Genomic DNA, 22177 nt, shown 5'->3' with positions numbered 1-22177 from the left:
GGTACTTCCTTAATGTTTTCTCATCGGGCTCTTAGGTTCCACTTCCCTGTTCATCATTTTGTTTGGCCCAGCTCCAGAGGCACTCTCTGAAGACAGTCGAGAAGAAATAAGCCATGTTGTTGGAGTTTCTGACTTCTCTCTATCATCCCCTGCCCCCATCTGACTCCTTCCCTTCTTCCATCTTCCTCTTGCCCCCATTGCTGCCCCATGCCACCTCAGTTTGTCCTTTTCATTTACTTCTGTCTCTGGTTTCAGCCTTCCTGATGGCGCAGGCATCCCACCCTTTGGTCTTCATTCACTTGACCTCGCCTTCATTATCCCTGAAATTCACTCTAACATAGGATCAGATGCAGAGCTGAGGGTCCTGAAAGGTGATCTGGTTCAATTCCCTTCAGTTTACAGTTGAAGACCCTGGGGTCTTGTGAGGCTAATTGACTGGACGAGGTCAAACAGGTAGTGAGAAACAAAGTGATGATTTGACTGTGACTCCAAAAGCTGAGCAGGCTGTCCGCTGCACCACACTGCCTCAGACCTGTTTCCTCTTCTCTTCATATTCACAAATAGTTGACTTGAAATTGGCTCTGGCCATCAGTCCCAGGCAGGGTTCAACTTTGCAGCAAAGTGCCAACTGAGAGGGAGAGGGAGAAGGCAGGTCTCCACATGTCATTTCCACGTCCTCCATCCTGGTTGCTAGGGAGGCGAGGGAGGCGTGCATGCTTGGTGCTGATTTGCTGGCCATTTTCCTTTGGCAGAGTACCTCCTGTACCAGTTTTCCCCCCTCCTGTTTTCTAGAAATCTGATCCGTCCTCATTAGATGGTGCAGGACATTTTGCTCAGAACACACAGCATCCCCAAAGCCAGGACATAATAGTTATCTCTTAACAGATGGGGGTGAGAAATCTCTAGCTCCATGTGACCATAGAAGCCTGATGAACAACTGGGAGCCGGTCCCAGCTTGAGTTTCACAAATTTGCCTTTGACTCACAAGGTATGACATAAAGTTGCTTCCTAGGGGAGACTGCCCTGCATGCAATGCCCAGCCTTGGCCTGACGTCAAAATATTATGAAGCCAAATGAGCACACTGTGAGCATTCTTAACTGCAGGTCTGTGAGCTTGTTTGCTTAAAAAAAAAAATTGGATAACTGCATTTCAATATAATTGGTTTCCTTCGTAATCCTGTATATTTTATGCATTTAAAAATGTGATTCTGAGAGGGGCTCCAGAGGCTTCACCAGCCTGATGGCCCACAAGGGGCCAGGACCTCCATGAGGGTCAGAACCCCTATTGTACAGTGAGGGGAGGGCTGAATGTTAGTGGACAGAGCACTCACTGGCTGTGGACCTGAGATCAAATCCTTCTTAAGCTATTATCTTTCTGATCTTGGGCAACTCATTTCACATCCCTGGCCCTCAGTTTCCAAATGTATAAAATGAGGGTGTTAGACTAGATGGTTTATATATTACTTTCTTGAAATAATAATAATAACTATACAACTTTAAATAAATGTTGCAAAGTACTTCATTCTCACAACAATCATGGGAGGTAGGTGCTATTATTATCCCCACTTTACAGATGAGGAAGAGGAGACACATGTTAGTGAAGTAATTTACTTGCCCTGAGGTTGTACAGGTAAAGAGTGAGAAGAGGCTGGATTTAAACCCTGAACTTCAAATTCAGCTCTCTTCCCAATGCCCTACTGGGTCCCCAAGGGTGGGAAACTTGATATCTGGTATTTGTTTTTTGTTAAATAAAATTTTTATTGGTATTTTTAGGTGTTTTTTTTACAACACTGGAACTTTCCCCAGTATTCTCCTCCTCCATCTCAGGGAGTCATATAGCAAAGATTTTTAAAAGTTTTTCCCGTTCACTTTATTTTTTAAATAATATTTTATGTTTTCTTCCCAATTACGTGTAAAAACAATTCTTAACATTTGCTGCTTTTTTAAGGTTTCGAGTTCCAAATTCTATTCTTCCCTCACAATGCCCCTGCCCCAGTCAGTAAGCAATGTGATACAGAAAAAGAGTGTTTTTAAAATAAAAAAGGAAACAAGAAAAAAATCAGCAATACGTTGAAAAGATCAGATTTTGCCCAAGATGCCTTCCTTGACTGTCATTCCCTGACACTCCCTGTAGTGCCACTGATGCCTCCTTTCTTGCCCCCACATTACGTGATGTTCCTCACTGGGGACCTCTCGCCTCTGCCAATGAGGGGACACAAGGGAGTTCCCTCTCATTTCCCTTTTGGGGTCACGTTGGTTCTTTGTAATTTAGCAAAATTTCCTCCTGATCATTTTCTGGTTGTTCCCATTTGCAACGTTGCCATCATGCGTACATTGCTTTCTTGGCTGTGCTTACTCTGTTCTGTGTTGATCAGGCAAATCTTCCCAGGCTTCTCTGTATCCATCATATTCACCATCGCTTACAGCCCGGTAATATTCCCTCACATTCACGTACCCCAGCTTGTTTATCCATCTCCCAACCAATGGGCATGGATTTTGTTTCCAATTCATCAGTAGCTTCCTATTTTGACTAATTACCTTTGCTGGTGCACAGTAGGCTGTTGTTCCTATGTCACTGAAGGGCTGGAAGTGCCAACAGCGCTAACTCTAAATCTGCAGCCCTGGGCCAAAGCCCTGGTTCTCCACCCCAGGGATGGCTCTTTGTACACGTCGATATTTTGGTTTTTGGAACCAACCAAGAGTTTTATCTGACCTACCCAGGTTGGTGAGTCATTGCCAGGGTAAATTCCCGTTTCTGCTGCAATATCCTAACCACTGGCATTTGGTCAATTCAGTCTCATGATCCTCTCAATCATCTAAATGCGGGCCATGTGTCTGAGAGGGCATATGTGATTGAGGGAATGCCCCCTTCAAGGAAAAACAGGAAGAAAAGTCTTGTTTGTCCTAAGGTCAGAGACAAAAAGGACTCAAAAATGCCACTGGCCATTTTGAAAACAGAGCCAAACTAAGTCCTCAGCCTTTTCAGGGAGAGTGGGGAGAGAGAAGGAAGGTGATACTAGACCTATGCTTCATTTTGGGAGAACTCCCAGAGAAGAAGCTGAAGGGGCCAATTCCAATTATCCCTTGAGCTGTAATTTAGAGACTCAGCGAGTTAGTGCCCGGGGCACTGAGAACCTTGCCTAGAGCCAAGATGTTTCTTCAAAATGGAAGGATTTGAACACAGGTCTTCCTGACTCTATCCTCTATTCCACACTGCCTTCTCAATGACCCTCCTTCCCCCTCCCCCCAATTCCCACCAATAACCAGGTAAACTCCTGACTGTCATACTCACTAGCCGTGTGAACTTGGGCAACTTCATCAACCCCCCTGAGCCTCAGTTTCCTCATCTGTAAAATGGGAATGATAACACTCCTTAGAAGAGCTACCTCACAAGATTTGCAAGCCCCTCCATGCTACAGAAATGCATGTAGCTGTTCCTTTTGAGAGACAGTGCACTGTGGTCGATGGAGTCCTGGACTTGGAGTACATGTGGTACAGTGGAAAGAACATGGAACTTAATGCCACAGGATCTGGATTCCAATCATACCTCTGAGCAAGGAAAGACCTGCATTCAAATCTTGACAGCAACAATTATTAGCTGTGCGACCTTGGTCAAATATTTAATCCCTCTGAGCCTCAGTTTCCTCATCTGTAACATCAGGTAGTTGGACTCTGGCTGCCTATCAACTTTGTGACTCTGATTCTATGATATGGGTTCAAAATTCTGTCATTTTCTACCTGAATGATGATGACACAGTGATGTAGCACTTGAGTTTCCCCAAGTGCAAAATGCTTTTGGTGCCTATATCAGGGGCTGTTGGGAGGACTAAAGGAGATAATTTAAAGCACCGTGGAAATGTTATTATTTTTCCATAGGTTACCGACTCAACCATACGTGTGCTTCCCTAACTATTCTTCTCAGGGATTAAGAAAGAGCCCACACTTGAAAAATAACTTGGCAAGAAATTGCCTGGGGTCGTGGATGGAAGGCCAGCCTCAGAGTCAGCAAGACCTGGGCCCAAGACCCTAATTCTAACATAGAGTAATTATGTAATAAGTCACTTAACTTAATGCCCCAGGAAACTTCCAAAGACTGGATAAAACTGCTGATGATCAACATCAGTGGAGGAGATTCTGCACGAATACTATCCAATACAATCCACGCCAACCACCCAGCTCCCCTCCAAAGGGAAAACAATTACACAAAGAGAATCATTCCTTAGCAATTTTATAGGGAACATACGATTGGAGAGCTATAGTTTAAAAAAGACCTCAGCAACCCTCTAGCCTTGTGCTTGCTTTTACACATGGGCCCAGGAAGGTGAAAGTTCCAAGGTCATCAATCAATCAACATTTATTAAGCACCTACTATGTGCACTGCGCTACATATTAGGGATACAAAAAGAGGCAAAAGGCAATCCCTGCCCTCAGGGAGCTTACAAATTTAATGCCCATAGAGGTAATAAGCAATACGAACCCTCTGACTTAACCCCTCATTGTACAGCTGTGCCAGGAAGTCCCTGTGCCCAAGCTCAGACAGATGGAAAGTTCCAGAGCAGGGATTTATACTCATCTTCTCTTGCTCCAGAGTCAGCATGTTTTCCACTGCACCAGTTATTGTAGAGATTCTTATCTAGGCACTGATTGAATTAAATGGCCTCTAAGATCCCTTTTGACCCTGAGATTCTGGGATCTTGTAAACTGCTGGAATACGTTCAAAGAGATACATTGGCCTGTCCCAGAGGAAAGTCAGTGGCCCTGAATTGGGAGGGAGGACGCTTGAGTTTCTAAGCTGCTTGGATTAGCACCAGCACCAACCCGGTCTTGAATGAAGCGGCCTGGATAGGCTTTTAGCAGTCTTGTCCCCTGTCTTTCACTTGGTGCCCTCATGAGGCTTCGCAGGCCAGAATGTGAATTTCTCAGAATCTCCTCCAGGTGGACAGATTAGATGAATAGCTTCCTATTACTTCGTTGGAGAGTTGAAGGCAGTAAGTCAAACTCATTAGAAAACTGCTATGATATTTGAACTACTATAAAATGGGATCATTGTCCAAAGCTAGTGGCAGGTTTTACTCCCTGAATCCAAAAATCTATTTATATCCTGCTTTGTGTGACATTGAATACATTGACTCTGAGTTTAGTCTCCAAGCTAGACTTTTAAGACCTCTGTGTAAATATATCAGTAAAGAATTTTTTTAAATTCTGTTTGCAAAACAGCAAAGAAACCCTTTATTATTAAAAAAAATGAGACTACAATACTCAAATTGATCAGTGATGTCTTCAAGATGAATATTCCCTTCAATGATGCAGATCTCAGCCTATTCTTACCTGTGAAACTCTTCTGCACATCCTGCTGTAATTACACTGAAAGGGTGCACCCTCCATGCTGGAACGTTTTCTACGATTTTCTTGGTCTTGCTGGCATAGCAAAGGAGGATATGAGACCCTTGCTCTCGCATGTGGCCAGCCTGTCTCCTTTCTTCATCAGACATTTCTTTGATGTACTTTCTTAGTCATGCGTTTCTATTGACTAAATTACAGAAAATAGTGCCAGGGGTTATTTTCCAGGCCCTGAAATGAGTGTGTCTGATAACCAATCCTCCGATGGCTGCATGAGCTACATTAGCTCATGAAACAGACAGAGTCGGCCATGAATACAAATGTGGTCAAATTCAGTTTATGATCTTGTCTGATTACTTTTATTTGTTCTTCTGTGTTTTTTGAGGGGAATCAACTCAGCATGAATTATATTTCCCAAATGTCTTTTAAATTATTACCAAGCCTATTTGCTGCTTTAAAAAGCCAAAAAGGCATTCAGGGAAAAAGAGAAATGATTTTGAAGACAGAGAGGAGTGAGGCAGAATAAAATTAGCGAAATGATACAAGATTATCTTCCCCAGCTCACAAGATTGTATTGTTTTTAACATTTTTATTTAAAGTTTTGAGTTCCAAATTCTACCCTTTCCTTCTTCCCTTCTTTCCCCCCTCCTTGAGATGGTAAGCAATCAGATATAGCTTATACATGTGCAATTATGTATAACATTTCCATATTAGTCATTTTGTATAAGAAGACTCAAATAAAAGAAAAAATGAAAGAAAATTAAAAAATAGCCTCCTTCAGTCTGTATTCAAATAAGATCAGCTCTTTCTCTGGAGGCAGATAGTATGCTTCATCATTAGTCCTTTGGGATTGTCTTGGATCATTGGATTGCTGAGAAGAGCTAAGTCAATCACAGTTCTTCATTGAACAATATTGCTGTTACTGTGTACAACATTCTCCTGGTTCTGCTCACTTCTCTATGCATCAGCTCATGTAAGCCTTTCCAGGTTTTTCTGAAATCATCCTGCTCATCATTTCTTACAGCACAATAATATTCCATTACAATCATATACCACAGCTTGTTTAGCCATTCCCCAACTGGTGGCCATCCCTTTGATGTCCAATTCTTAGCCACCACAAAAAGAGCTTCTGCATAAATAGGTCCTCCCCCCCTTTTTTAGATGTCTTTGGGATGTAGAAGTAGCAGTGGTATTGCTGGATCAGAGGGTATGCGTAGTTTTATAGCCCTTTGGGCATAGTTCCAAATTGTTCTCCAGAATGGTTGGATCAGTCCACAACTCCACCAACAGTTTTCCCAGTTTTCCCACCTCTCCTCTAATATCCAACATTTTCCTTTTTTGTCATATTAGCCACTCTGATAGGTAGTACCTCAGGTTGTTTTAACTTGTATTTCTCTAATCAATAGTGATTTAGAGCATTTTTTCATATGACTATAGATAGTTTTGTTTTCTTTGAAAACTGCCTGTTCATATCCTTTGACCATTTATCAACTGGGAAATGTTCTGTATTCTTATAAATTTCACTCAGTTCTCTATATATTTGAGAAATGAGGCCTTTATCAGAGATACTCGTTGCAAAAAAAATTTCCCATCTTTATAATTCTGATTGCATTGGTTTTGTTTGTGCAAAAACTTTTTAATTTTATGTAATCAAAATTATCTATTTTAGATTTTGTAATGCTCCTTACATCTTTTTTGGTCCTAAATTCTTTGCTTATCCATAAATCTGACAGATAAACTATTCTATGCTTTTTTAAATTTGCTTATGGTATCATACTTTATGTGTAAATCACATTCCCATTTAGACTTTATCTCAATATACAGCAGGAGATTTTGGTTTATACCTGGTTTCTGCCATATGGTCTTCCAGTTTTCCCAGCAGTTTTTAATCAAATAATGATTTTTTGTTCCAAAAAACAAGATTATTTCAAGGAGCAAATGAGAACTTGGGAGTGTTGGTGTGGCCCAGTGGTGAGTGCTGGCTTGGAAGTCAAGAAGTCCTGACTGTGTGATCCCGAGAAAGTCACTCAAGGTCTCAATGGCACCAGACAAGTCTTAAATTCCAAGTGACAAAGGAGTTGTTGCTTCTGTATCTGTTTTCTGAGGAGTTCTCTACATGGGAGAAATCATAAGATTGGACATAAAAGGCTTGAAAAAAATTATCCGAAAACAGATGACAGACAAAAAGTCTTTCTGCATCCCCTTCTCCCCATTATCTTGTAATTGTTCTGTATCTGCTTAAAGGTACACATGAAGTTTCTCTCCTATAGAATATCAGCTCTCGAAGGCAGGGAATGTTTTGTTTCATTTTTTCCATTGCATCCTTAGTCCTTGGCATACAGAAGGTAGGAAGAAAGGGAACAAGCATTTATTAAGCACCTACTATATGTCAAATACTGTGCCAACTGCTTTATCTCGTTCAATCCTCACAACAACCCTGGGATGGGGTGCTATTAATATCCCCATTTTACAGATGAAGAAACTGAGACAGACAGATGGTAAGTGACTTGCCCAGTGTCACATAACTGGTAAGTATCTGAGGCTGTGAGCTCAGGTCTTCCTGACTTTAAGTCCAGCACCCTTCTTGTCTACACCACTACCTAGCATTCTCTAGCAATCATGGGAGTGTGTCATTTTTGAGCTGGAAGGGATTTTAAAGACGCTTTTATCCATCTTCCCCTCATTTAAGAGATAAGGGTTGCTTCTTTGAAGCATTAAGGGGCCATTTTAGGACAAATTATGGGGAGAAAAAAAATGACATGTTCAACTTATCCTTTGTTACTCTCACAGTGCAGATTGTAGCCCATCTGTGCCATCACAGCCTGAGCTATCATCTGGATCTCTCCATAAATAATCCGTAAGTGACTTTCTCAGGGCTCTGGAAATCTTCCTTTAGGTCAAGGGTTCTCAGCCTGAATAACTGCTAACTGGATTTCCCTATAACTGATGTCTTTTTGTGATTTTATGTATGTCATTTTATGCATTTACAAATTTATTCTGGGGAGTCCAGCATCATTAGTCAGTAAATATTTATTAAGTGCCTACTATACGCCAGGCACTGTGACAAAATAAAGACAATTGCTTCTCTCAAGAAGTTTCTGATCTGAGGCAGGAAGGAAGCTGCAAAGGACTTAGGGTAGGGGAGGAGAAGGTACCCGACTGGGGGTGGAGTGGGGGGGGGAATGATGAACTCTGAGAGTTCAGAGAAGTCCCAGAATAGCTCAGACAGATGAGAAATAAAATGTTATGAGCTGAGCTTTCCCCTTAAATGGGAGCTTGGAGTCCATGGACCTATCCTCCAATCAGAGAGGCAGAGGGTGGTGGAGCCCAAGGCTGTGAGATATCACAGGCTGGGGCAGCTAGGTGGCACAGTGGATAGAGCACCGGCCCTGAAGTCAAGAGGACCTGAGTTCAAATCTGGCGTCAGACCAAACACTTGACACTTACTAGCTGTGTGACCCTGGGCAAGTCACTTAACCCCAACTGCCCCCCCCCAAAAAAAGAGAGATCTCACAGGATGATGAGGTGATCCTAATAATGAGCTTCTGGGGCATTGGGGAGAAGTCAGTCAGGAAAATCCCAAAGTAGTATAGCCAGGTGAGGAATGAGGAGATGTCAAAGCTGAGCTCCCTCCCTAAATAGAGGCTTGGAGTTCATGGCCCCAACCTCCAATCAGAAAGGCTCTGGCGTCCCAAGGCTGATGGGACCTTTCAGGCTTCATGAGACTTTTGGCCAAGGCATCCAGGACACAGAAGGGGTCCAAAGCTCCTGCTCTAGGTCTTTCTGTAACTTGATCTCATGCATTGCTCATCCTATCCCCTGCTCTCCTTCAACAATCAACTCATCCTCATATTCATACACATCTTTGATGATGCCATTTCCTTACTGTCATTTTCAGTTGCTGCAGCTCACTTTTAAACATGCATTATCCTAATGCATTTTATCTTTCCATTGCTATAACTTCTGGAAAGGAATATCATCTCCCCCCTGCCATGCCCTCCAAATTGAATCCCTCCTTGTAACAAAGAGAAACAATTAAGCAAAAACAGTGTCTGCAACTGATGCTATATAAGCCATTCTGTCCCAGTAGCCCTCCACCTCTCTGAGGGGCAAGAGTCATGGTCCATGTATTCTCCACAGCCCTCACTGGTTTTCCATTTATGTGGAGTCCAGCTGCCTTTTAGGTCTTCACATTCCATTGCTGTAGTCACTGGCTCTATTGCTCTCAAGGTTCTCCATTCACTCTGCCTTGCTGTATGCAAGTCTTCTCATTTGCCTGAATTCCATATATTTGCCATTTCTTACTTACTGGATAGTAATATTCTGTTATGTTCAGATACCATAGGGTTTTTTTTTTAGTCTTTCCATCAATTAAAGAACACCCACATTGCTTCCATTTTTACTGCAAAGAATGATCAGTATGTGGGTATTTGGGCATATAGCATATGCTTCTGTCTTTGAGTTAGTCAGTAAACAAGCATTTATTAAGTGCCTAGTGTGTGCTAGGTGCTTGGCCAAGAGCTGGGGATACCAAAAAAAAAAAAAGACCCAAACCATTCTTTACTTTAAGGAACTCACAGCTTAGTAGAGAAGACAACAGGCAAAACACTAAATACAAGGGACATATGGACGGGAGAAACTGGAAATAACTCCAAAGGGCAAGTGCCACCATTCGGGGGATAAGGAAGGTCTTTTTGTGGAAAGTCAGGTTCTAGCTGGGACTTGAAGGAAATCAGAGGGTCAGGAGATGGAGACGGGGAGGGAGAAAATTCCAAGCAGGGGGGATGGCCAGGGAAAACACGTGGAGGCAGGAGATAGCACATATTTTGTGAGTTTCCTGGAGTCTATGCCCAGGAAGGGGTCATTGGGTGAAAGATTGAAAGTTTAGTCCCTTTTGTCACATGATTCCAAGTTAAAAAGCAGCAGGGTTGGAACAATTCCTAACTCCACCAGCAGTATTTTAGTATGTCTGAATTTCCAAATCCCTTATAGCATTGTCGCTTCCTGTTATTTATTTTTTTTTTTTGGTCACATGCACTGATTTGCAGGTGAAGCCTCGGAGTTATTTTAATTTGCTGTTCTACTTGTGGAAGAAAAACAATCTATCCTTGTGTTTTAGCCAAATCTGTCAGAAGCACATTCTTACGAAAGTTCCTTCTACTTGGATGGAAATTCTGACTTTTTCCCTCAAGCAGTTTCCAACTCATATTTTATAGTAATTATGAAGCAAAAGATGAAATTCCATGAAAACAGTAAACAAAGCATCTAGTTTCTGTTTGGGTTTTAAGAATTATTAAACAAAGAGATCAGGGTTAAACATTGGTGCACACATCTTTGGAGAAGATGTTTTTTGGAAACTAATTATTGCCAGTAATACCTCCCTTTTTGGCTCTGTCAGTGGTAAACAAAAGAAACACCTCATTGGTTGTAGATGATAAAAAGACATTCCATCTCTTAATTTGGATGCCATAAACTCTCTAATGATCTAGCTACTCTGCCTTCTTTGGGAGAAATAAATACACTCTCTAGCTTGATTAAAAGTGTCAGATACCTACGTCTCCATCAAGCAATTAATCAACAGACATGATTAGGTTTTCAAAATTTAGGGCAAAAGATTGTCTACATCCTGTCACATTTTCTGGTGCAAACTCTTTGATGGATCAAGAAACGAATAACATAACTGGCTAACCAAACAAGCTAACCATGCCTCCAGGGGCTTGAAATATTGAGAGAAATTTCAGGATGGGGATAACGAAGTGGTAGACCAGGGAACTAGTCCAGGCTTAGCAAGAATCCCTCCTGGAATGGAGAATGAGAGTTTCTCTCACTTTTTTTCCTTCCCCATTTCCATTGATAATTCACCAGGGAGAAGAGACCAGGTTGAGACAAGGCATCCATTGGGAAGTAGAGAAAGACACACTGAAGATAAATATAGATGAACATGGACCCAGACAGATACAGAAGGAGGAGGAGAGATACCTGGAGGAGGAATCAGCTTCAAAGGATTTCCTTTGTGCTAGAGAGACATGCAGGCTATGGATTCCACAAAGGCACCTGTCCTCAGAGGTCAGCAAAGAGCTATGCTGAAGGGAAACTCCGTGAAGACTCAATAAGTGGCCAGGAGCTGTGAGGTACCCCTTTGTCACATACATTCTCTACCTCAATACCTTTGTACTTTGAGCACATTCTCCCTGAGGACATGTTGTGTGAAAGGGAACAGAGACAAATGTTTTTGTAACTACTGGGTATACCTTCTCAGAAAACTAATTATATCTGACTGACTGATTGTCAAAGGGAACACATTGATGGGGGCTTGTGAGTATAGAGACTCATACTTTCAGGGTAGGGGGCTTGTGAGTATAGAGACTCATACTTTCAGGGTAGGGTTACTCCTGGGCTCCTGAGAATAGTAGTCAGCTGTCATTTGGGTACCTGGTTCACCAATGTGGATAGAAATTGGGAAAGAAGCTACAGAGTGGGTGCTCGATAACACAACTAAAATTTCAATGCATGCTTGAACAATTTTTTAAAATTGTATTTTCCATTTTGAACTTAACAATCCACAATTTAAAAAACATTTCAATATATAAAGAGAAAGAAAGATTTCATAAGAAATTGTATTTCTATTGTGTAAAGTTTTTTTTTAATAAGTATTGATATAGCCTGCTTATAGTGGAGGTCTGAGTTGCAGTGCTTGAAGCTGCAGAAATCAACATGGAAGAGGAGGGCTCCCAGGAGGGGCCGAGAGAGGCCTCGTGGTCTGTGGAAAAGTGAACAGGCCCAGCCTGGAAATGGTCTCATTCTGCTCAATTTGTATCTCCTTCTGTACTTTTTTGTTCTTTCTCTACATTAAAATTGTTTATTGATGCTTGTGTGTGTGTGTGTGTGTGTGTGTGTGTGTGTATCCATTTGATTCTTCCTCTGAAAACAATTTGTTCATGCCCACTGATTGCTTATGAATTGGGAAATGGCTCTTTGTGTTATTTATTTGTGTCAATTCTATACATATCTTAGAGGTCAGATCTTTAATGATGACATTTGATGCAGAATTTTCTTACTCTCTAGTTTCTCTTATTCATGCAAACCATGTAAGCAGAATTATCCATTTGGCCTTTTGGAATTTTTTCCATTTTTTTTTTGGATTAGGGTTCTCACAGCTAAAGTTGTGAAAGACACCTTCTTCTAGTCTTCATTTTTTTAAATGATGCAACTTATTATTTTCAGGTTGCATACCCATTGTTGTATAAAGGAGCAGATCTTGCTCTAAACCTATTTTCTGCTACTGTTCTCCCAGAAGTACGCAGGACTATAGATTTAGAGCTATGAGAGATGTCAGAGCCCTTCTGATTCGACGTCCTGTTTACAAATGAGGACACTGAGGCTTCTAAAGGTCCTATAGGGAATGATTCTTTGAGTTGGATTCAAACTCAGGTCCCCTGGCTCCAGGACCAATACTCAGTGCTCCTTCCCCTACACCACACTGCCTTCCTCTCTTGTCACACAGCCAGTCCTTCTCCCAGTAACACACTCCCAGTATCAAACACTGAGCTATTTATTGTTTTCTGTTGTTTCCTTCCTTGCTTATCTCATCTCTTCCATTGATCTTCTGCGTGTGTGCTTTGTTTTTCAAGTGGTACTAAATGGTTTGGATGAGTAATGCTTCATAGCTGAGAGTCTAGTAATAAGCTAGCCTCCTCATCTGGACTGCTTCCTGATTATTTCCCTGGAGATCCTAGATCTTTCTGCATCCTCTTGTTACTCATCTTGCATTTTGTCATCTTTTGGGTTATCTGTAATTCTCCTTTATCTCATGTCATTCTGAATCATCACCACCAGAATTAGTATTAGAAGGATGGGCCTTTGCAGGAAGAACAGCTGCGGATCATTGAAGGCACTAGGGAATTTCCCACATGCAATCCAGCTGTCTCTTCTATTCCACTCTGTGCCTTGCCCATTATCCACCTATGGTGCCTGTCCAAGATAGAGGTACGGGGGTGGGGGTGGGGGTGGGGGGGTGGGGAGGGGTTTAAACCTCTGCTGCAGAATTAGATTTGAACTGTTTGTCTCCAGAAGTAAGGACTGGAACCAGTGACTGGAAACTGCAAACAGGCTTGCTGGAAAGTTGACTTTCCTGACAATTCAAGTGATCTCAAGGCTGGGATGGGAGGGAGATCCCCATACTGGAGATCTTCAAGCACAGGCTAGGCTTGTTGGATATATTGTGATGGGGTATGGCTCGGGCTAGATGGGCCCATCCAACTCTGAAATTCTATTGAATCCAGTGGGCTGCTTATCCAACTGTATATCATGCTCTATGAATGTTATTCATCCACTTGTGTTGTCCTATGTTGGTTTCTAGGCCAATCTCTTTGAATAGCCATGGAACTAATTGAGAAGGCTCTGTTGAACTGTGGGGGCTCAGTGAAATCAGCAGAGAGCAATGTTTGAATCGGAGCATCTGGAAGGCTTTACTATCTATGGGAAACCCTCTTTTATTTGGACTCTGCAAGACATCCTCCACCACACCAATAGCTCTTCAAGAACCTGTCTCACTGGTTCATGTTTGATGCTGATCATTCAAGGATCGTTACATATGTATATGGGAAATCTTGAGTGGTAACTGAATTTCCCATGAAATGATATTTCTTGCCATTCAGGTACAGGATGATGCCAACACCAATTCTTTTATGTGTTTCCCAAGGAGAAGCAATGGGCCATCCTTCTATCTGGCTCCAATGTTCATCCACTGGCTTCAGTTATAATGTGGCTATCAATACAGCTGCAGCTTGGTTCCCCCAGTGGCATATGAGCTTGTTAGACAGCAGACAAAGGTTTCACATTCAGAGATCTAACAGGTAAACAAATCTTTGTAGATTTATTAAGAATTGTAATGCCCTTTCTCTTTTTCTGCTATTATTGTAGGAGCACACGTTGTAGGGGCACACAGGACATAGAGCTATTGTATTGAGTTTGGAACCAGGGGACCTGAGTTTGAATCCCACCTCTGTCTCCTTCTACCGTAGGACTGTGGACACGTCAATTTGCTGCTGTGCCTCAGTTTCCTCATATCTATAATGAGGGAGTTGGACTAGATGGTCTGCAAGGTCCCTCCCACCTCTGTGATCCTCTCAGAGAGGGGCAGGCAGAAGAGTAGGCACCATGGCCAGCAAGGGCAAAGGGCGACATCTGGGGCCAACCTGCTGCTGCTCCTTTCTCAATACCTGCTCTGCTCTTTACATTCTGCAGCCTCTTTCCCATTCACCAGCTGGAAAATCTGCTCTGACTTTAATGAAGGAACTGACAGAAAAGGAGAGGAAAACATGGTGTCCTACACTGAAAGTGTTTCAGCAGAAACACATTCTAACCCCCTTACATTCACATTCAAGAAAATGCAAAAGGAGAAGTGACCTCTGTGGCTCTGGCTGCATCAGTCAGCACGAGTGGCTGTCATTTCCACTGGAGAGGCTCATGGTATTGTGGGGAGAGTGCTGGATTCGGAGTCCAGAGATCTGGGTTCCAATTCTGGCTCCTGACACTTCCTAGCAGTGGAGACTCCTGGCAAATCACTTAATTTTGACAATTGGTGTTCATTAGCCAACTGCAAAGTATATTATTCTAGACATCTCAGTTGAATCTCACAGGAACCCTTTGAGGTGGGTACTAAGGACATTGTTATCTCAATTATACAGATGAGAAAAAAACTTGGGTTCTCAGAATTTAACTTATTTGCCCATGATCATCAGAGGTGGCATTCAAAGCCAGGTCTGACTGACTTCAAGTCTAGCACTCAAACTACCCTTCTACGTTGCCCAGGGAACTAAACCTCTTTCAGCTTTTGTTTCTCCATTTGTAAAGTGGGATAGCAATGCTTGTAATTCTATTTTGCAGTGTTGTTATTGAAAAAAATGCTTTGGAAAGCTGGGAGTCTCATAGAAATGGTTTATCCATTGATTCAGCCAGGCTTTATGAAGTGCCTCTTGTTTGTATTCATCAACATGGCGAAGCTAATAAGGGCTGAGTTCAGATCCTGGAAGAAATGGGTTAAAGTCTCACCTCTGACACAGACTGTTTGACTCTGATCAAGATGCTTAATGTCTCTCTCAGCGGTCTAGGCAACTGTCTATGACCATAGGCTGGAGAAAGGGGGTGCATCTGAGAGTTCCCTAGACCAGTGAAAACACAGGCCCAATCCCTAGCTGAGTTGTCCAAAATTGGAAGTGGAAAAGGTACAGAGATGCTCCAGATGAAGAATCCCTAAGTGTTAAGGACTCGGGAGAAGAAAAGCCCCCCTGGGCATGCTGAGCACCAGTGACTGAAGCCACCCGGGCAAAGTTCTCACTCACTGAGACAGCCCTTCATGTACCTGAACTGCAGCAAACCTCCCATGCTTGGAAGGTAAATGCAGTTTGTGCTAATGAGCTGAGACAACGGGAAACTCCCAACAAATACTGCATCTTTTGGACTGCAAAATGCAAAACTCCGATTCCCAGAGGGATCACTTTGGCTGATCAGTCTTCTATTCGTGTGATTTCCAAGAGCATGGAGGGCAGTGAAGGGGGAGCTCATAGGCAGACTTGGGCTCTTCACCAAGAGACAGGTGTTCCTCACCCACCTGCCTGGGAGGTGCTTTCTCAGGCCAATGAACTCAGGCTCCAGATGCTCCTGCTTTGAAGGAGATACTGGCAGAGTTAGACACACTCCCATATGTACAATAGCCAGGATGGATCAACCTACTCATACAGAGTAAAAAGAAAGAGACAAAAGTTGACTAATCCTAGGATGTATATGCATTGTCTACCTGGATATCGTTGGTAAGACTCTGTGCCCAGAGGTGGAGGGAAGGTCAGACTGGTCCAGTCTGCTCCCCACCTCCAGTTCGTCCTCTGAGAGTCGAGGGAGCTGGCTTGGGTGGCCTCAGCAGATCCTTCCAACATCACGCGTGTAGCACAGGGCAGAGCAGCAGGTGCTGAAAGAGGTGGGAATGCAGCACGGGCATATCGAGTCAGATGCGCTGGGCTCAAAGCCTGTCTCAGTCACTACTTGGGTGACCTTGTACTACTGACAATGTATGGGTATAAAACTCATAGATGGAGTTAGACCTGGTCAGAACCTTAGAGGCCATCCTGTTCAACCCCTGCATTTGAGGTTCAGGGACTCACCTGAGGTCACCCAGATGATGAGCTTCAGATGGATTATAGCAGCCATTAACGAGGAGTATGACCCTTTCTGGGCCTCAGTTTCCTAGTCTGTAAAACAGGAGTGTTGGACTGTGTGGATTAAGTTCTCTCCAGGCCTAGATCTAGGATTCTTCTTTGAGAAAAGGAGACTCAGCTTCATAGGTATACATTTTCAGTAGTACAATGGAATTACGGGATCAATAGCTGAGCAGAATGAATTTCATTAAAGATTTACTATATACAAATTACGTATGGGACCATACTTCAATCCTCTATTTTATAGAAGAAGCAATTGAAGACCAGAGAAGGGATGTGAGTGAAGGTCATATGGGTGCTGGATTTAAAATCAAAGGACTTGAGTTCAAATTTACTTATTACCTAGATGACCTTGGGTAAGTCACTTGAGTTCTCTAGGCCTCATTTCTTTATCTATAAAATGAGTTGGACTAGAAGGTCTCTGAAATCCCTTTCGAGATCATACATCTGGTAAATGGAACAGCAGGGACTCAAAGCCATCTTTTGACTGGACACTCAGAGCCCTTTCTACCACATCATGCATTGAATTCAATTCAACAAGCACTTATTAAGCACCAACTATGTGACAAGTGTTGGGTTCTGCGATGGCGATACAAAGGCAGAAGGAAAATGGTCCCCCACACTCAGTTTATCTCAACTCTGGTCGTCTCTGCTAAAGAGATAAAGGTAAAGATAAAGAGATTAAAAGTATATTACCTCGCTGAAACTATACAAGCTGCAAAGCAGTTGCAAGTCAGTATTGACAGAGAGTTTTGACACTGTGGGCCCCCTACACTCAGGAAACCAGAGGTCCAACCCCTCCCGATCAGAATTTCCCTGTATATTCAACGTCACTTCATCTGTTCAAACTGCTACAAATAAATGTCCTACTCATCATCCTACAGGGGGTAGGTCAGGACAACACAGTGGCCATCCAAACTAGCCTGCACCCTAAAAGAAAATAAGGGGAAAATAAGCTTGCTTCAAATGTGTGAAGAGAGGTCATGTGGGAGGAGATTCTGATCCATTCAGTTTGGCCCCAAAGAGCAGAATTAGAGCATTACAATTGGGGGGGGAGGGAGTTACAAAGGCAGATTTGGGCTTGAGGGCAGGAGAAACTTGTTCACCATTAGAACAACCTCAAGGTGGAAAGAGCTGCCTTGGGAGGTGGGGGCTTCACCCTCTTTGTACGGCGGCAGGAAGAACCTCACTGGTGGGCTGGAGAGGAAATTCTTGTTCGAGGTTGGATTGGATGTGTTCTCTTTGTTCCCAGAGGACAGGACTGGCTCTAAAGAAGCCAATTAGGGCTGGATGTCAGGACTAGATCCAAGGTTTCCCTAAGTGGAATGGGCTGCCTCTGGAAGTGGAAGCTTCTACCACCTTGGAGTTTTTAAGTGAAGGCGCGATGACCTATTTGCAGATGTTAGAGATGGGATTCTTTTTCAGTTGTGGGCTGCACTAGTCTTCCTCTGAGGTCCCATCAGACTCTGAGATTCCACAGTTCTATAAAAAACAATCACACTTCCTTTACTGGAGAAGGCCCACCATCAGGAAGCTTAGAGCGATGAGCCTTATTTGGGGCTATAACCACATCGAGGTGTCTTGGGATACTACCTAAATGTATTTATTTATTTCTTCACGTACATGTTGTCTCCCATGGCTAGATTGTAAGCTCTTTGAGGACAGGGTCTATTTTATTTTTCTCTGTTTTCCCAGTGTCTGACAGACACTCCAGTGACCAACTGGATGGACAGCATTCTTTTCCTCACTCCCTGCAATACTTTACCCATATCCTAATGTTGTGTTCCCATAAATATTTTAGGGCCTCCTTAATTGGGTTCCGCCTGTGACTTTATATCTACAGTGTCTAGTATAGCGCCTGGCACATAGTATGTGTTTGAATGTGTTTGAAAAGTTATAATCATGTAAAATAGGTTTATTGGTTTCAGCCCAATGGAAATATACATCACAAATTCAAATAATGAACCACTCCAGGGAATTCGTTATGTACATTAATCAGGACTTGGTTATAATACATGCTGGTTGAATTGAAACCCTATCTAAAATAATATGTGGATACTGCCTTCATTCTGTTTCACTGAAGAAGGTGATGGGTTTGGGTGTGGCCATGTTTTATATGTTCTGGTGTGGAAGAGGAGGTGGTGGGTTTTACAGAATAGTTTTCTCCCTCTTTGATCTGTTACTAAGGGAGGCTCCCTGCAGGGAACAGTGGAGAGAGGTATATTCAGAAGGAAAAGTGCTATATAAGCAAAGGCATCGTTACAGTTTTTTGAGAACAATAATATGCACAAAATCCCTGCCTCCATAGACTTAGGCGTGGGGGCAGTCACCCCAGCTTTGTTGCTTAGTATCAGCTCCCTCTTTTATTCCCCTCTTCTAGTTAGCAATGAAAGCTCTTTATGAGTTGGCTCCAGCCTCCATTTCTAGCCTTAATGTTCATCTCTCTCCTTTTGTGATCTGTGGTCCAGCCAAAATAGCCTTCTTGTACTAACAATGCTCCATTTCTCCTCTCCGTGCCAGGAGTTCCCTCCCTTCTTTTCTCTAAACCTTAGTATCCCCTGTTTCCTTCAAGATTCAACTCAGCTCACCTTCTACATGAAGCCTGTCCAGATTCACCTCCCAGCTGCCAGCCCTGCCCCCCCATTACCTTGTATTTATTTTTGTCTATATGTCTACATGTAACAATATACGTAGAACATTTGTCATATATGTGACAAAGCAAAACTTACATGGACATATGTATATTTAAATGTGTATAGATAGAATAGCTTGTTACATAATATAATTATTTATATACATAAAGCTGCCACGATGCCATTGTGGGAAAGGCCAATCCTTTCCCTATACCTCCCAGGGCTGGCTCAAAGAGCTCTCTCAGAGCAGAAGGAAGAGGGTGATCACAAGGTCAAAGTTATTTCAAGGTTCAGCAAGACAGTGGACTCCAGGCCTTGTGGCCAATCTTTTCTAACACAGTTTTAATTTTATTTTATTTTTAATTTATAGAACAAAACAAGCATTTCCATAACATAGTACAATAAAAAAAGATGATTGTACATGAAACTACAAATCTGCTACACACAACTTGCTATTCCTTTCAAATATACAGCAACATTATTGTGTACATTTTTTTCCCTTCCCTCTCCCCCCATCCCCCTGCCATCCTAGAGATGGCTACCCTAAATACAGCCTTCCTGCCCCTTCAGCTATTAGAGGCTGGAACCAAAGCCCACCCAGGGTTTATGCCACCATCTCAAAGGAATAAACCTTTGGCTCTTGATACCCAAGTATCCTTGGAAGGACCAGGGCTCAGACTCAATGCTCCATGGGCCAAGCATCAGGAAGGGGGCATCTAGAATGAAGAAGACCTTGAGTTCATGCCACATTAGCACCTGGGAGTGTCCATCTGAGACTCAGAAGGAAACATACATGATGGCTGTCCTCAAGCACGTGAAGGCCCTCCCTTGGAAGGGGAATTAGACGTAGTCCATGTGTGCCAAGATGACAGAATCAGAATCACGAGTTAAAGCTGTAAAGAGGACAAGATGGGCTTGGTATCAGGGAAGCCTTCCAGACATTCACAGAACAGTCTGATGGATGGACTGACCCAGGAGTCTGGGGGCTTCCCTTCCTTTGAGGTCGTTAAGGGAAGGCTGGGTAGCACTTGCCATTTTACAGATGAGGAAATAGAGGCCCAGGGAAGTTAAATGAGGGAGGATTTGAACCCAGTTCCTTCTCCTTTCAAGTCCAGTAATTAACCAGCTGCCTCTTTGTAATCCTTAAAACAATCTAGAAATATGAGCTCTCATTCTCCTTCCTGATCTTCTCGGTGAGACCAGTGCTCAAATCAGTGTTCCTAAAACACAGTGACCTCCTGTTTATCTAGAATGGTGAGGGAATGGGATGCTCTGGTAAATTTAATGCCTTGGTTGACTGGGAGGTTATCTTTCTGTGATGATTCAGGAGGCACTTCAGACTTTTCCAAGGCATCGGGGCCATGATAATGAACATTGATGATAATTTTTTTGGTATGTGAAAACAAATTGTGGCTCTTTGAGTGACTGGGTTGTTTAGAGTCCGGACTAATGAGAATTTGAAACCACAATCAGTAAGGAAACATGGCCTGCCATAATTCAGCTGATTAGAACATTTTTATTTCTCCATTTTGTTCCCTGCGCCAGATTTCAGAGGAAGCAGTTGAAGGTTAGCCAACTGTCTAATCTTCAAGATCATTCTGGGGCCATTTCTTTGCATTCACATCACTCCTTACTCCTACGGACTCAAACGTCACAATGGCAAGATTTCCTCTAGACATGACGTTGCGGAAGGAAAGAGGGTAGCGGAAGGAGGTGTAGAGTGGGGGAGCAAGGATGTGAGGTGTGCTCAGTTAGGGAGCAGAGCTCTCAGATTGGAAGGATGCTCAGAGATCCTTACCCTCACTTAACAATGGAAAACTGGAGAGAAGTGATTTGTTCAAGGTCACACAGATCACAAGTAGCAAGGCTGGGATTCCAGCCGAGGTCTTCTGACCCCAATTGCAGGCCCTTTCTCTGCCACCACAAGGCTCTGCATGACATAGAAGGTGCTTGCCCCAGCCTGGCAGAACTCAAAGACAGAAGAAACATCATCAGTTACATGCGTGTGAAGGAGCCAGAGTCTGTGTTATGGGCCGACCTAGTGCCCTCATCCAATTTCATTCTGCTTTAGGAAACATTTGTTAAGAACTGTGAGCGCCAGCACGGTTTGGTGCTGGGGGGATGGGGTTCAGGGGGAAGGAGTAACTGATCTTAGTTAAGACATTAGCCTGGCCCTCGAGGAGCTTATCACTCAGTAAAGACCCTTGCACATGTAGTGGGGAGAAAAGGGAGATCAAGAAACAAGCAATTATTCATTGCCTGGTGTGTGCTGCACACTGTGCTAAGTGCTTAATAGACATTGTCCCATTTGATTCTTATAACAATCCTGTGAGGCAGATGTTATTTTTAACCCTGTTTTACAGTTGAGGAAACTGAGGCAGATAAGTAACTTGCCCAGGATCATAGAGGCAGGATTTGAACTCAGATCTTCCTGACTTCAGGCCCAGTGCTCTATTCACTATGACACTGAGCTGCCTAGGTTGATCACAGAACCCTTGATTAATTGATTTTTTTCTTCTTCTTCTCCTCTTTAGTATAAAGGTTAGTTAATAGACAATGAGGGATTAAAGTCTTAACGGAAGGGTAGAGAAAGGGTTATACTTTGGGACCTCTTTAGGAGGTTTGAAGAAGTCCTTTTATCAATGTAGGGCAGCCAGCCACCCGCCAGCTCAAGGCTCAAACACACCCCTAGTGGCTGCTAAAAAGCAAGATGCTCTGTATGGTGTCAATGAGGCCAGAGATCGCTCTGAGCAGTGGGAGCTTGGACAGCTATGGAAGATAAATCCAGTCCTGAAGAGGGAATCTCTCACCTCCCCATAACCTTATTATCCATGGCATATAGTACGATATAAGCTAACCAATGAGACATCCTCACCAGCAGGGAGAGGGAAATCAGCAGAACAATGTACCCAGCAGAGATGCTGTCCCTTGGGGGGAACAGCAGCAGGGCACCGGGAGAAGAGGTAGCTCAGCTGGGCCTATAGCATCACA

The 22177-nt window shown here is 43.0% G+C and overlaps 1 protein-coding gene across 3 annotated transcripts in view; it reads left to right on the top strand.

Annotated features, from left to right (window-relative positions):
- The window catches only part of PTGER3 (prostaglandin E receptor 3), a 93313-nt gene that overhangs the window by 67235 nt on the left and 3901 nt on the right, over window positions 1–22177 (top strand). For 2 of the 3 annotated variants that reach the window (XM_078156716.1, XM_020992988.2), the window contains one exon: window positions 11206–12211. In XM_078156716.1, coding sequence (XP_078012842.1) covers window positions 11206–11427 — 222 coding nt within the window. In that variant the 3' untranslated portion in view covers window positions 11428–12211. Of the gene's footprint in view, window positions 1–11205; window positions 12212–22177 lie in introns of those variants that run through there. The other variant, XM_078156717.1, reaches the window with a different exon arrangement.

Source organism: Phascolarctos cinereus, unplaced genomic scaffold (genome assembly GCF_003287225.1).
Source record: "Phascolarctos cinereus isolate Bilbo 61053 unplaced genomic scaffold, phaCin_HiC Scaffold_5;HRSCAF=322, whole genome shotgun sequence".
Lineage (NCBI taxonomy): Eukaryota > Metazoa > Chordata > Mammalia > Diprotodontia > Phascolarctidae > Phascolarctos > Phascolarctos cinereus.
Note: the sequence above shows the minus strand (reverse complement) of the source record. Positions and strands in the feature narration are given on the sequence as shown.